Source organism: Anopheles stephensi, chromosome X (assembly GCF_013141755.1).
Source record: "Anopheles stephensi strain Indian chromosome X, UCI_ANSTEP_V1.0, whole genome shotgun sequence".
In the NCBI taxonomy this organism is placed as follows: Eukaryota; Metazoa; Arthropoda; class Insecta; order Diptera; family Culicidae; genus Anopheles; species Anopheles stephensi.
This window is the reverse complement of record NC_050201.1, coordinates 16,694,298-16,709,932: the sequence shown is the minus strand read 5'-3', so window position 1 is coordinate 16,709,932 and position 15,635 is coordinate 16,694,298. Positions and strand designations below refer to the sequence as shown.

The following is a 15,635-nucleotide window of genomic DNA, read 5'->3' as shown; positions in this document are numbered from 1 at the left end:
TGGATCACCTTCTGTGGTCCTGCGTGGAGTTTGAAACCGCAAGACCCTCCTTGCTGGGCGCAGTCGAGAGCATCGGCAGACGACCGGCTACAGAAATAAGAGAAGTGTTGGCGACTAGGGACCTCGCCTACATGAGGCTCATCTAGCGATTCGCCAGAGACAACGGTCTCATCCATTGAGTCCGCATCCCCATTATCCTTCCATTCCATATCCGCCATACCCTTTTGTTATTCGTTGTGTTGTCTTTGTCTTAAGTTTTTTTTTGTAGTGCCACGGGTGATCCGATGACAAAGCAAGAGTATCCGGGGTTAATGCCGACACTGTGGTAAGAAGAGAGTCAGACTATTTTGAGTAACAGTGTTTCTCTTCTCTGTCTAGCCTCTGTCTAGGCGTTGGGTTCGGAGGTGGTCGGTGAGTGCAGCCTCGTGATTAGCAGAGACCCTGCTGTTACGGGATGAATCTCGTCGATAGTTTCTGGTTGAGCTTGGGCTACCACTGCTGGGCAGTTTGAGGAACGCTGGCAAATGTTTGTACTGTCCAGATTGCTGTTATCTTTTTGTTTCTTCTTTGTCAGATAGCACAAAAGGATGTTGTATGTTTCATACACACCACCACCACCATCACACCCACAGACAGCAATAGAACCGCACCAAAATATCGAACATCCGCTAATAGCAATTTAATACAACAACAACCACCACAATAGACCTGGACTACCACGCCGCAATAGCCACAAATCCACAGCCGAGTATTCCCGGGATAAGGCATATGACAGGGAGGAAATTCCTTGTTAAATGTTGTATTTTGTTATATTTGTGAAATTGCAATTCGTCAACACACGCGGTGTCGACTATACGGCATCTAGCCGTCACACTTTAAATAAATAAATAAATAAAAGGGAACATCATTAATCACATTTTCTTCTTCTTCCTTGGCACTACAACCTCGAGAGGTCTCGACCTGCCATTTCTGGCTTTCTGTGACTTAATTTTACCCGTAGTGAAGTAGTAAGCCCTACCTACTGACGGGGAGCCGATCTGGATGGGATTTGAACCCCGGGACCCTGCCGTGTGAAGACCAGTGCCGCTGTCGCCTCGGCCATTAGACCAACTCTTCACATAAAACCTGCAATACTTGGCAATCTTCACTCGCCAAACAAAATTTGGGTAAAAGACTCGAGAAGGCCCCCCCCTGACAAAATTTGTTAGGCGCTGTAGGATTTACGCCTAAAGGTATGCAATCCGCAGTACACGTTGCGAGAGCTTCACAGTGAGCTTTCAGTGTGCTTTCAGTGTGGTCAAAATTGGTTAAAGAAAGTCGAATAAAATATTGTTATTATTTGATTAAAATCCCCTCTCCGCTAACCGTACCATTCATTTTGGGTTACAGGGGCTTCGTACTAGTTTTCAGTCGCACTAGTGGTGAACAATCGGGCTTAAAACATGCACGGCGTTCTCGGACGGTAACGGAACAGTAATTCGATGAATACTTGTTACCTTGCATTGATATTCAGCAAAGGAGGAAACATAAGAATATCATAATCCCAAACCACTTGTTACAATGTATTTTATCAAGTTCTACTCGCTGTCTATTAACAGTAATCAGGAACAATGCACAATGTTTACATCAAATGGGTTTTGACCATATAGAAAGCCCACTGTACAACAAAAATGACAGGGCACAGTGCTGCACACAAAAGATTCTAGGGGGGGCCTTCTCGAGTCTTTTACCAAAATTTGTACTATACGACGCAGCCAAACAGATTTTCCTTAAACTGCAATCGGATAATAACAAACCCTGCTCACAATATAGGGGTGAACACACTATCCGAAACATGTAGCATAGAATCTAATGGAATAACCATCCAACCAGTTATAGCGAGGCAAAACAAACTCTACAAAAATTACATTAAATCACTCAAACAGCTGTCTTCGGTTTCGCTAATAAACGATAAGAAGAGCAAAGATCTAACCCCAGCGATAACTATAGAAATAGCCATGAGCATGAAAACCATTGCGATAATAATAGCATCCGTTATTGTAAAGCGGCATCCCCGAAGTCAATAGAAACCATTACCCGTACCATCAAACGCGTAATAACATTGTAACCCCTCTGAAAGGAATTACGAGGGTGGGGATGTCGCCGACAGGGTCATGGCGTCAGAAGCGTCACACACCGCGTCATAAATCCACCGCATCTGCATTTTGCGCGCAGCGGTTGATCAACATTCGCATCACAAGTCTAGACCGCGGTTTTCGCGCTGTCTCGAGAAGATTTATTCGAAAGCAATTTCGCATAAACTACAGACACACAACCATCCATAACATCAGGAACACTCGTGTAGGCATCCTTGGACGCGATTGTGGGCACGTTTACACGCTAAATACTTTACCTGCATTCATGGCGCGACATTACGCTATCATGCAGAACATTTAAGTATGTTATAAATCTGATTGATAAGCAAAAGCAAGGACAGTGAAATATTTGTCCCTAAATTGCCGCAGTTCGATTTGAAAGCTCGAGCAGAGCAGTCGCATTTCGATTCCGGTGATAAGAGAGCAATCAAGTATCCAACGCAATGGCTGCGTCGAGAAGTACGCTAAAAGTGGACTTCTCAAAAGTGCCAAGAAAAGTCCCTCATTTGGAAGCAGTGACGTTTATTATGGAGAAACTCGGTATGGAGAAATCGGATGTAGTGCGTTTACACCTGAAATCGTCACACATCGCTTTACTGCAATTCAAGGACGAAACCTTGGCGCGCCGAATCGTCGAGGACAACGATGGAAAGCATTCCATAACCGCCAACGGGAAAGAAATCCCGATATCCGTTAAGATGAACGACAATTCCGTCATCGTAAAACTACACGACCTGTCGGAGAATGTAACCGATAGTGAAATAAGAAACTATCTTTCTACTTTTGGAGAAGTAATTTCAATCCGTGAAGGAATTTGGGGCAATCAGTACCCTACCGAAGACCTACCAGATGGTTACCGATACGTGTCGATGGTGATAACAAAACCTATACCATCACACATCACTATCGGACGACAAGAGACACTTGTCACACACAGAGGTCAAAAGCCCACATGCCGTTATTGCGAGCTATCCGCACACTTTGGTATGACCTGCACGCAAAATCGTAAACTCGTAGTGCAGAAAGCAAACGTGCAAAAGAGGATAACCTCATACGCAGCAGTAGTGGACGGTAGAGGAGCATCATCATCGTTTGAGAGAGCAGTGCCAAAAGCAGCCCACGCACCAACACATGCGCTTAAAGAGACCCGTCAGGCAAGTACTCCCAGTACAAATCAAGTTTCTGATACGATTCCCTCTCCCCTTTCCACATGCGCTAAGTTCCATACACATGTTCCCGATCCCACTAAGTCCCACAATTCCCGCTCTGCGTCCCTCAAAAGACAAGGGGATACAACGAAAGAGACGGAATGGACTACTGTCCTGCCAAATAAAAAACCCCATAGGGATAACCGAGTACGGAGTGAAGAAAAAAACGGTGATATGGATCAAAACATACCATCAGCTGGTCGTGGCCGTGGCCGTTCAAGAAAATCAGAAACGCCGAAGCGAGTAAGAAAGTCATCCTATTAAAATGGCTTCGTTTAACTTGGTAACTGTGAATCTGAACACCATACAAAATCAGACAAAACTAGATTGTTTTGAAACTCTCATGCGTGACTTAGAAGCTGACATAATCTTCATGCAAGAAGTGGCTAATAGTAATATCGCGTTAAAAGGATACGAAGTCATAACTAACGTAGACTACACAAAAAGAGGAACCGCGTTAGCTATAAAACCACATCTCACAGTAACTGACATAGAACGCAGCCTTGATTCAAGACTTATAAAATGTGACATAAATAACGACATCACGTTGTGTAACATTTACGCACATTCGGGTACACAGAATCTGAAAAATCGGACTCATTTTTTCAACAACACAATACCGTATTATTTGAGAAATTGCAAACAAAAACTTATTGTTGCTGGAGATTTCAATTCGATTGTTTGACCTCTCGATTCAACAGGAAATAGTGGAATTTGTCATTCTTTAAAAAATCTAACACAAGCTCTAAATCTCAGGGATGCTTGGGAGTTAATTCATAAAAAAGAGCTAGAATTTTCGTATATAACTTCCAATTCTGCATCTCGTTTAGATAGAATATACGTATCAGAAAACATAAAAGAAGGTGTAAGAACTTCTGCATATCACGTTAATGCATTTTCAGATCACAAAGCTCATAGCCTACGTATATGTTTACCGATATCAGTACAAATGTCACGAACAAGAAAAGCGTATTGGACCATAAGAAAACAGGTACTAAACGAAAAAAACATAGAAGAATTTGAATTCCGTTGGATCAACATTACGAAGCATAAGAAAAATTACTCAAGCTGGATTGATTGGTGGGTTCATTTTGCAAAACCCAAAATCATAGCTTTTTTCAAATGGAAAAGCAATGAACAAATTAAGGAATTTCGACATCAACAAAACCGTCTTTATTCCGAGCTGAAGCGAGCATATGAAAATTATGTTGGTAATCCATCTGAAACGGTTAAAATCAATCAAATAAAAGCTAAAATGTTAACGCTCCAAAGAACTTTTCTCGAAAATAACTTCAAAATAAATGAGCGGAGAGAGAATGATGAGGAAATATCTACCTACCATTTGAGAGCATGAAACCAAAATAACGGAAAATAAATTAAAAAAATAGATACAGAAAATGGAGAAACTCTAAATAACGACAAACAAATTCAAGATTACATAACTGAACATTTTAAAAAACTTTTTAACGAAGATCATTACCCATTGAATATTCCAAATAATTTCCCTTCAAAAAAATCCATTCCCGATAACTGCAAAGCAAACATTGTAATGCATGAAGAAATAACGACTGCAGAAATTATGTCAGCAATTAAGTTATCCGCAAAAGGCCGTACTCCAGGATCCGATGGAATTCCTATAGAATTTTACCAATCTTGTTTCAACATCATCCATCGAGAATTCAATCTGGTAATAAATGACATTATGCATTGCAAGGTACCCTCGCCCTTGCTCGAGGGTATTATTTTACTTGTAAAAAAAAGAAATAGCACGTCGTCTGGAATAAAATCCTTCAGACCAATAACGTTGCTAAATGTGGATTACAAGATATTTAGCAGAATAATGCGAATTCGGCTAGAAAATGTTATTAGCATCCACAATGTTCTATCACCGATTCAAAAATGCCACAATAAAACAAACAACATATTTCAATCCATAATATCGCTAAAAGAATAAATATCTGATTTAAAACATAGGAAGATCGCAGGAAAACTCATATCTTTCGACCTAAACCAAGCATATGACAGAGTTAACCGTACCTATCTTTACAAAACAATGAAACAAATTGGAATTAACAAACAGATAATCTCAATACTAAAATCAATAGGAGACAAAGCCACATCCCAAATACTTATCAATGGAAAATTATCCCAACCTATACCAATACAAAAATCCGTACGTCAAGGCGATCCAATATCCATGCTTTTGTTCGTAATATACCTAAATTCCCTAATACAGAAACTTGAAAAAATATGTGCTGGTGAAAACGATTGCCCTACGGTATATGCCGACGATATATCAGTAATATCGTCCGCTCCAGATAAACTTCACAGGGTAAAAGAAGCGATACTTAAATTTGGAGAAGAAGCAGGAGCAAAGCTAAATTTGGCAAAATGCAAAGGAATAGACGTTGGTTATACAGCCAATCGTAACAATATCAAAATCTCTTGGATAAATACCACCAAAAACGTGAGAATCCTAGGAGTTAAGTTTCTGAACGACATTAGGCTAATGGGGAAAATAAACTGGGAAGAAGCAATACAAAAACTAAAATACCATGCTTGGAATAACAAAAGCCGTCATCTAAATTCGATCCAGAAGGTTAAAATATGCAACACTTACATTCTTCCCAAGCTCTGGTACATCGCGTCGATATTTCAACCGCTCAACTCTCACATAAGCAAAATTAAGGCAGAAATAACCAGATTTGTTTGGGACAGAGGAAAGCTTAGAATTCCAGCGCAAACTCTATTTCTGCCCCTAAACCAAGGCGGACTTGGCCTGCACATGCCAGAATTAAAAAGCAAAGCCTTATTGATAAATAGGTATATTCGCGACAAGGACAGCACTACATTATCAAAAATGGCTCTAGAAAATCTAAACAATCCTCCCAACAAAACCAATTCAAATATACCCTGCATTAAAGCAGTAATCCTAGAAGCGGCATATATACCAATCAATCTGAGAACGACACCCACCAGCAAAACAATTTACATATATCTACTAAATAAGCTAACTAGACCTAGTATATGCGAAACGCATCCTTTGAAAAAGTGGGACAAAATATGGAAAAATGTGCATAACCCCAAATTAACAAGCAATCAAAGAAATTTATATTCCTACCTAATACACGGAAAAATACCTCACAATGAAATTCTCCATAAAATGAATTTAGCCAACAAGGAAAAATGCTCCCATTGCAACGAGGTAGAAACATTAGAGCACAAATTTTCTAAATGTGCTAACATATCGTCAAAATGGAAAACATTCATAAAGCTAACAAAGAAATAACTGGAATCAGAAAGACAGATGTGGAAAATTTCGTGTTTCCCGTAACTAGCACAAAATCCTACAACCATTTTAAATGCTTTATCAACTACATTTCAGAACTTTCCAATAATATAGACGTTATAATAAACAAGGAGGCATTGGTGCAAAATTTATAACAGAAATCAACAAAAACTAATTTAAACTGTAAAAAAAGTATATGTTTAAGCGAATAGAAATAAAGGACCTAATGTTACTATTTTATAAAAAAAAAGTCGCCGGCGTCGGCGTGAACAGCACCAGTCTCGAGAAGATTGATTCGAAAGCAATTTCGCATAAACTACAGACACACAACCATCCATGACATCAGGAACACTCGTGTAGGCATCCTTGGACGCGATTGTGGGCACGTTTACACGCTAAATACTTTACCTGCATTCGCGGCGCGACATTACGCTATCATGCAGAACATTTAAGTATGTTATAAATCTGATTGTTAAGTAAAAGCAAGGACAGTGAAATATTTGTCCCTAAATTGCACTTGGTGTTTATGCACTTCAGAGGATCGAATCTCCCTATCCGCTGGATTGACTACAAAGCAGTGAAAGTAAAATAAAGAAAGCTAGTAATTGCCGGCCAAAACCTCTCGAAGTTGTAGTGCCAATGAAGAAAATGATGAAAACTACGGATGGCAATGAAAATAAAACTACTATTGGTGAATCGCTGAATTCATTTTGCTTCAATCATTTATCTAAGAACTATTCGATAAATATACTATCCCTTCCCGAGCGGTACTTTGCCACAAAGCTGTGACATTTCCCTTGACTGTCGTAAAAACAAATGTTTATAACATTTACACATTAAGACATTTACACATGATACCGAAATAGATATAAAAACCGAACTGAACTGAACTGAAAATAATTAATATTGCACTGGAGAGAAGATACACCTCATCCATCAGCTTTACTTCACCTAAGTAAAGTTTAATCCACCATCCACAACATCTCTCCCTCCCCCGATGAAAGTGCACTTCCTTGCCTATATATCTCAACAAGCATTCGTTTTAGTTCTAGCGATGCATAACTATTTTCGTAATTTTAATTATTGGTTCGTTGCTCGTTAATACGCACATGCATGACCTACATTTAGGGGCACACTGGAAATTTATTTTCTTTTATGAAATGGGCTCGACTACTAGCGCTCTCTGTTGAGAATCGACACCAACAAGGCATTAACACCAATCACATTCGTACTTGGAGTATCTGTCCCAGTAGCATTGGCTGTTGCTTAGTTCAGAAGTATTTCTTGTTAGCTTCTAACGTCATATTTACGCAACAGCTTCTCCGAATATCAAGAATACTACGACCCGTACTCTTGTGGATTGTTATCTGTTTTAAACAGTCGTTCGTGGTAGGCGGATATCGTGCAACTGCCTCGCTCTTTGATTGTAACTTAGTCTACTACATTACTATCTATCTTATTACTGATACTATCACAGATGATCGATAAAGGTGTGTAAGATACACTACACAGATGATCGATAAAGGTGTGTAAGATACACTACACTCACATCGCGTTATGGTGTGAAAGTGGAAACCGAGGTAAAAAGACCTTTACACACTTTACTCGGTCTTTACACATTATCGAACAGACGCAATCGACACGTTGGATGAATCTGTCATCGGCTACGCGCTGTATTCTTCTCAGACCTTCCTCGGGCTACGAGACACGAGGCCAATTATTTGCTCGATCGTACTGCTGATGGCTTGTTCCACCATGGATCAGTAGTCTGTGAGGGTCATCGCCTAGCGGTATTTTCCGGTAGTACTTCCTCAAGCGCAACCACGAAGTCCTTTACCATAAAAACCACTCTTCATCGCTCTATGTTGAGTCTTGGGGTAACTTGGATCACCTATAGACCAGGAAACAGTATCCTCCTCAGCTCAATTTAGCCATATCATCCATGTTTCTGCGGGGTTAGATGACATATTATCGTTCTGTACTTCGTGGAAGTATTCAGTCTGAGTAAGATATAGAGAGTCTATGTCATCCTTCAAGAAGCGTCGGATTCATACCCATTTCAGTGCGGTTTTGCTACATAATTGAAAACAGAACCTGCTAAAGATTTGTTGATGCTGAAGTTTACCCATAAGCAATTGACCAATACTTTCCACCCTAGAAATCTACGCTACGAAACTCACCCATCACACCTGACCTCTATCTGACTGCCACCGAAAACGGCATCTCCAAAGATCCATATATCTTTCAAGGAAGAGGATTGAAATATTGGACTCATACTTATGAATGATAATATTGGATTCGACATTAAAGAGAGAAAGATATCTCTATGTTTTTGGCGATAGAATGAATCCTCTAATAGGTTTTGTGATAGATTATTGATGGCTTGATCCAGGTTTAAGGGTATTTGTTTGATCGGTGAAGATTATCCTGGAATAGAAGAACAATTTAACGGTGAGCGTGTCCTCGATCGAAGAAACCCCTAGCCGTTCACAGCTTCAAAAGCACCATTAAATGAACCTGTTACATGAGGTGGTTTTGAAAGGATATTTTCAGTCCAATCGCTGTTTTTTTGTTTATTCATAAAGAACGGCCTGGCCGTATTTCTTAAATCTAAATTACTAAGCTTAATACAATTGAAGATGGTTTGGAGACATTTCCTTCTCGAAACCGTAAAAGGGCACCTTATCTCCAATCACTTTTTAACTTTGGTAAAAAAGAGGAATTTATATTGACCAATTTCAAATTTGTTTTTCGTACAGCCTAGATGCATTGTTTAAAATAAATGCATCATAAGGTTATAAGCACTCTAGTTTGGGGAACCATGTTGTAAAACCAAGAAGAAGCAGAACTGATGTTACTCAAATCGTTTAAAATTATTCAGAGATAATACATGTTAATAGTTAGTCTTGACCTTTTTCTTCTGGCTTCTTTGGTTTGATTTTTCTAGTGTCGCCAACGGACGGTACAACGGTACAATAAGAATAAGAAATGCTGACCGCGATCGGTCGCCAACGGACAACCGAAGAACTGCTGACCGCGATCGATCAGCAATAATTAGATATAACACGCGAATAAGTTTCAATAAAGATTGTCATTTCACCATTAGAACGAGTTTGAGTATAATTGGTCTTTTGTCGACGTGACCTGCGCCTGTCTAAAGAAACGCGCCGCGAGGCTAGCTTCGCGCACGCGACATGGTGGCTCCAGAGAGGAACATCAAACTCTCACTCTGACTCGTTCTAAATCGCTAAATACAACGCGTTCAGGTGAAGTGACCCTACGGACGGGCCGAAAAGTTTGGCACGTTAGGTGTGATCGCCGGCCAATTTGTACGTGGCTCGGTACATTGATCATTTATCGACAGTTCGATAAGTTCAACGCGCGACAGTGAAAAGTGCAATCTCAGCATCAACGCACGACAGTGAAAAAGGCGAAAGCGGCATTAAGTTTCGCAACCTAGATCGTACGTGGTTCGGTGCAACATTTTACTAATCGATTCAATAAGTCTAACGCGCAACCTTAAAAAGTGCAACAGCTACATATACCGGTAAATAATCGGATGACATTAAATTAACCTTCCCGGAAAATAATATAATCCGTGAAGATCGCGTTACTAGGGGTGGGAGGGTACTGATTGGTGTTCGGAAGAGTCACACTTTCACCAGAATACCTACCCCTAGACAAGAAATGATAGAAACTGTCGCAGTTAAGGCAAAACTGGGCGTTCTTCACGTGACAATTGCATCCATCTATATCCCCCCGATAGCCAATAATGAAAAGGAAAAAATTGAAAAGTTCAAAGAGGATCTTGGAAATTTAGCAGCGGTCTTGCCTGGACCGCTTTTGATCCTGGGAGACTTTAACGCTCATGCAATCGACTGAGAAGGATGACATTCGCACTCCTATCATCTGAGATTTCTGTGACAGATTTGGTTTTTCGATTCTCAACTCAGGAGAGGCAACTAGAATGCAGCCACCTCAAAGTAGGGCGAGTGCACTGGACCTGTCTCTATATCCATCAGCAATGGCCCTGGATTTTAGTTGGAAGGTGATCCAGGACCCTATTGGCAGTGACCACTTGGCGATAGAAATTTCCTACATCAAGGGAGGATGTCCAGTAGAAGGAGTCCCCGTTAAATGTGACTTAACGAGGAACATCGACTAGACGAGATACGGTGAATTAATAGCCGCTTCGCTTTCACTTGACTTGGAAGATTTGTCTCCTGTCAAGGAGTACGAAAAACTTGTTTCACTGATAAACAAGTGCGCCCTTGAGGCCCAAACAAGGCGCTCCCACTAAGCAAGGACATTTAAAAAACCTCCCACTCCTTGGTAAGACAAGGATTGCCAAGCGGCTTTTACCAAGAAGCGTGAGGCATTTAAAGCCTTCCGGGACACGGGCTCGAGGTCCTTATATGAAAAATATAAAGGACTGGAGAGAACGTGCAAAAACCTGTTGAAGGCGAAGAAAAAGGGTTATTGGCGTAGATACGTCAATAATCTAGACCCTACCACTTCACTGAATTCGCTTTGGAGAATGGCTAGAAGGATGCGAAACAGCAACAACATCAATGAGAGCGAAAGCTTTTATGGCGAGTGGCTGTATGAATTTGCCCACAAGCTTTATCCCGATTTAGTTCCTGCGCGAAGCTTTACACAACATGCGCCTGGTAGTGACCCTAGGATGGACTCACCGTTCACAATGGTAGAGCTATCACTTGCTCTCCTATCAAGCAAGTGTTCCTCCCCAGGTTTGGATCAGATTGGTAGCAAATTGCTTCAATTTCTTCCCGACGTAGCGAGGAAACGTCTGTTAAGCATCTTTAACAATATGTTGGAGGTCAACAGCGTCCCGCAAGAGTGGAGAGAAGCAACTATCTTGTCACTATCTTGAAGCCTGGCAAACCGCCATCAAGATACGATTCGTATCGGCCAATATCGTTACTGTCGTTTCTGAGGAAACTCCTTGAAAGAATGATTCTTTTTCGGTCAGAAGAATGGTTGGAATCAAACAACCTTCTCTCAAAAACCCAGTTTGGTTTTCGTAAAGTGAGGGGTACTAATGACTGCTTTGCCCTTCTGGTTACAGAAATAGAGCTTGCTCGTGCACGCAAGCAAAACATGGGATGTATTTTTCTGGATATACAGGGGGCATTTGACTCAGTATCACCATACAAGCTGAGCCAAAAATTAGAAAATGTGGGGCTGGGTCCTATGTTCAATAACTTTCTGTTCAACCTATTGTCAGAAAAAGCTATGTATTTCAACAACGGTCATGTTCAGCTAAAGCAGACCAGTTTCCATGGACTAGCACAAGGGTTCTGCTTGAGCCCCCTGCTATACAACTTCTATGTCAGTGAAATAGATTCATGCCTACCTCCGAACTGCAGCATTAGACAATTAGCAGACGACGGTGTCATATCTTTTGCAAGCAGGGACGGCACCGAAATACAACTGGCTTTAAAAACCACTTTGGACAACCTTGCCAAGTGGTCTGAAAACCTTGGTATCAAGTTCTCTGCAACGAAAACTGAGATGGTAGTCTTTTCTCCTTTAGGAATGGTCCAGTACGGAGTCCTAATTTTTATTTATCCTTCCTTCCCGTTGCCTTCTTGAGTTAGAGCTGGAGCGGTCTTCCTTCTTTTCGTCTCGATTGTGCGTTGAGAGCGGTCTTCTTTCCTACTTTCTCGGTTGGTCCTCCAGGAGATGTGATCCTCGTCGCGGATGGAACGATACTGATCCTGGTTTGGATATGGCACCGTTTTTATACTCTGGTGTCCGTATCCAGAACCTTCTGGCGCTTTGTATTCGCCTTCTCGTGTCGGATTCCCGAATCTTCCACGATCGTCTGGCCCGCCTCGCGTGGCGGGTTCCCGATCCTTCGAGAACTCGTATTTCTTGCGTTTCCCCATAGATGGCGTTCCGCGAGTGTTTGGGTCCTGGCTATTTCTCTGTAACGCGTTTCGAGCCTAGGACGCTCAGTCACTACACTCCTTTTAGCGACACGACGAAAAACAGGGAGAAAAGACTATTTGACCCAAAAATTGATGTCTTTTTGTACGGTGAAAAGATATCAACTACCGACAATTTTCAGTCTGCCTCCAGCTTCCGTAGCGATTAGACGTGTTTCGTTTCGAAGCGTCCTGAAGATCATTGCGTACGGCAGATAGTTGGCATTGTTCTCGTGTGCGATTGCGGAATCAACGTGATTACCCGTATCGCACTAATCGGTGTCTCCGTCTTTCTCCGGCATTCGCTCGAAGTTAGTGTTTATCGATCGAGTGGCGCCTAGCCCCGATCAACGTGTGTTTTTAGTGTTGTGAGTGTGTGTATCTGCCGATCGTTGCGATAAGCAAGCGTATCGACGATGCATCGTCGCTTCGATCGTAAACAGTCTAGTGTGTGTGTGTGTGTACCTGTGCGCGCGAGTTAAAAATCAAAAATGTTTTTATGTTGGGGATGATCCGCTTTATTCGCCTCTTGTTTGCTGGAGGGTCCGATTAAGACTGACTTAATAATTATTTTAATGTTTACAAGTTTACAGTTATGGATATAGGAGTGGTATGGAAGGGGAGGAGGTCACGGTCACACCAAGGAGTTGGTTCGGCCACGTGACGTTAGGAATGTTCCGGCGTCGGGTTGCTGGTCTCACGGTCGGAGCAGCGTTGGCCGGCCGGAATGCTGAGGCGTCGAAATGTTGATCGTCCCATGGTCGAGGCGGTGTTGGATTACATCGTCGTCGAGTACCGCTGATGATGTTGTATGTTGCCGATGTTGAATACGGTAACTCGCCCCCTCCTAAATTTGAGGCTCCGTACGAAACAGTTCTTGCATCGTGATCGGCTTGAACTCCGATGCTAACATCATCCTACTTGTCGACGACGTCTCCGTTCCGTTATTTTGTGGAGTCTGAGTATCTGGCATCGCGTTGATTTGTATCTTGACGTTACTTTTCTTTTTCGACAGGTACACATACACCGAAATTATTATCAGTACCAATAACGGGGTGCTAATGCTACTGCTTACAGACCATTTCCAGGACCAGGATAAACTGTTGTTATCTAACTTTATCTGCTTCATATGCTTTCGCAAATCGTTGTGTAGATCGTGTAGATAATGGATGCTCAGGTTTATCACTTTATTGCGAGGTGTAACCTCTATTCCAAATATCGGCAAATGGATCGGTGAACCGGGGATGTCTATTACTTGCGTCGAAACCATTGTTTTGTTAATCAAAATATCGCAAGAGTCGTACGATATTGATATTGATCCGGTAAGATTTCGCCCATGAATACCACATGTCGAATCTAGGATGTACCATTGGTCTGTGCTGATCACGATGTTGCCCGTGTTGACATTGATGACCTCTGATTTCGAAGGATTTGCCACATAATCGCAGATTGCTGACTGCCTTTTAATCAGATGCGGGATGCACGTTGAGTTGTCTTCCTCAATATTTTCTGCGAGGTAGATGTCGTCTTCTAATGTTGACACCGTGAACATTTGGGATTTGATTGATAGGTAAAGGGAATTGGGAACATGAACTTTCTTATTTCTATTCGTAATCGCATACACCTGTATTTTTCGATAAACTCTTGATTCCAGTTTAGGAACGCGTATCATTAATAAAAGTTCGTTCTTGTTAACAGCTACCTTAGTTGTTGTTTTTGACAAAGCTTCTATGGCTGTATGTAACGGATACCTGCTATTTTTAAAATTTGCGATTATCAAATCTGTTTCCTTTTTACTTAGTAGGCGTGGGTTAGTAATAGATAATTTTGCCAACGTAATGCTTTCCACAATAATGCTTAGCTTCTCGGTTAAATATTTCAGGTTAATGTATATATTTAATGCGTAAAGTTCTACCGTCGAACTACTGAAAACACTCAAAGATTGTTTCACTTTCTCTAAACATTCTTTAACTCGCGTTGTTAAATCATTATTGATGATTATTTGTGCATTATTATTTGTAATTAAATCATTTAACGTTGAATTTATTAATCTTAGGTCGTTCGCGTCTGGCGTTCCTGCAATGAATTTCCAGATCGTTCCGAGTGTGTCCCAACGTTTCGTTCTAACCAATGTACTCGGTAAAATATTTCCTAATGTATCATAAGTGGTTTTGAACTCTTCTGAAATTATTGTTGTAAACTGTGTTTCTTCAATTGAATGAAACTCTTTTAACAAAACCTGAAGCTCATTCTGAATGGCTCCTATTTCGAAATGATGTACGTAAATTGTCATTCCCGTTGCTACTCTGGCTTCTCCTCTATTGAATGCAATTATCGGTATGTTTTCCAGGCTACTGATTGTAACATTTTGTGCCATCACGCTGGGTATCAATCTGTGAATATAGTTTTTTTTTACGATTTAATTTTAAGATCATTTTTATGCACCTTCCTTCCTTCTTTTGTTGTGACTGTTGATCTATTTATATTTGCAATCTCAATTTTTTTAAATGGTTTTGCATGTTTAATCCTTCTTTTTGTCTTCATAAAAGCTTTAGCTGTTTGTGGAATAACTTCCTCCTTTCTCTTTTTATTGTGCCAATCAATATCCTTATCTTGTTTCTGTTTTAAATTTTTATAGACTTGTTCAAGTATTGAGGTCGTGTCCTTTGAGGGAGTAATAATTTCAAATGGGCTGAATTTAGTACAAGAATGTATTGATTTGTTATATTTTAAAACTGAAAGGTTCACTAAATCCAAAAGTGTTTTTTGTGGATTTTCATGCTTGGTTATACGATACAACTCCAGCAATGTGGAGTGAAAACGTTCAATAGCGCCGTTAATTTCACTACGACCCGTAGGTGTTATATATGGCTTAATGTTGTAGCTATTAAAAAAGCACATCATATCGCCTGAATTCAAAGACTTTTCGCCATCCATTACCAATGTATCTGGTGGTTTGTGTCTTAATACTATCTCCTTCAAAATGGGTAGAATTTCTACTGTTGCTCTTGAATTTATTTGCTTGACTTGAGCATACTTAGAGAATTTGTCA

General features: G+C 40.8%; 1 protein-coding gene across 1 annotated transcript; it reads right to left on the bottom strand.

Moving 5' to 3' along the window:
- Positions 1–13,430: 13,430 nt before the first annotated feature.
- On the bottom strand, positions 13,431–15,293 carry LOC118503408. The gene has a single exon (XM_036036673.1). It carries the CDS (start codon positions 14,958–14,960, stop codon positions 13,431–13,433), a length of 1,530 nt encoding a protein of 509 aa, XP_035892566.1. The 5' UTR covers positions 14,961–15,293.
- Positions 15,294–15,635: the final 342 nt, after the last annotated feature.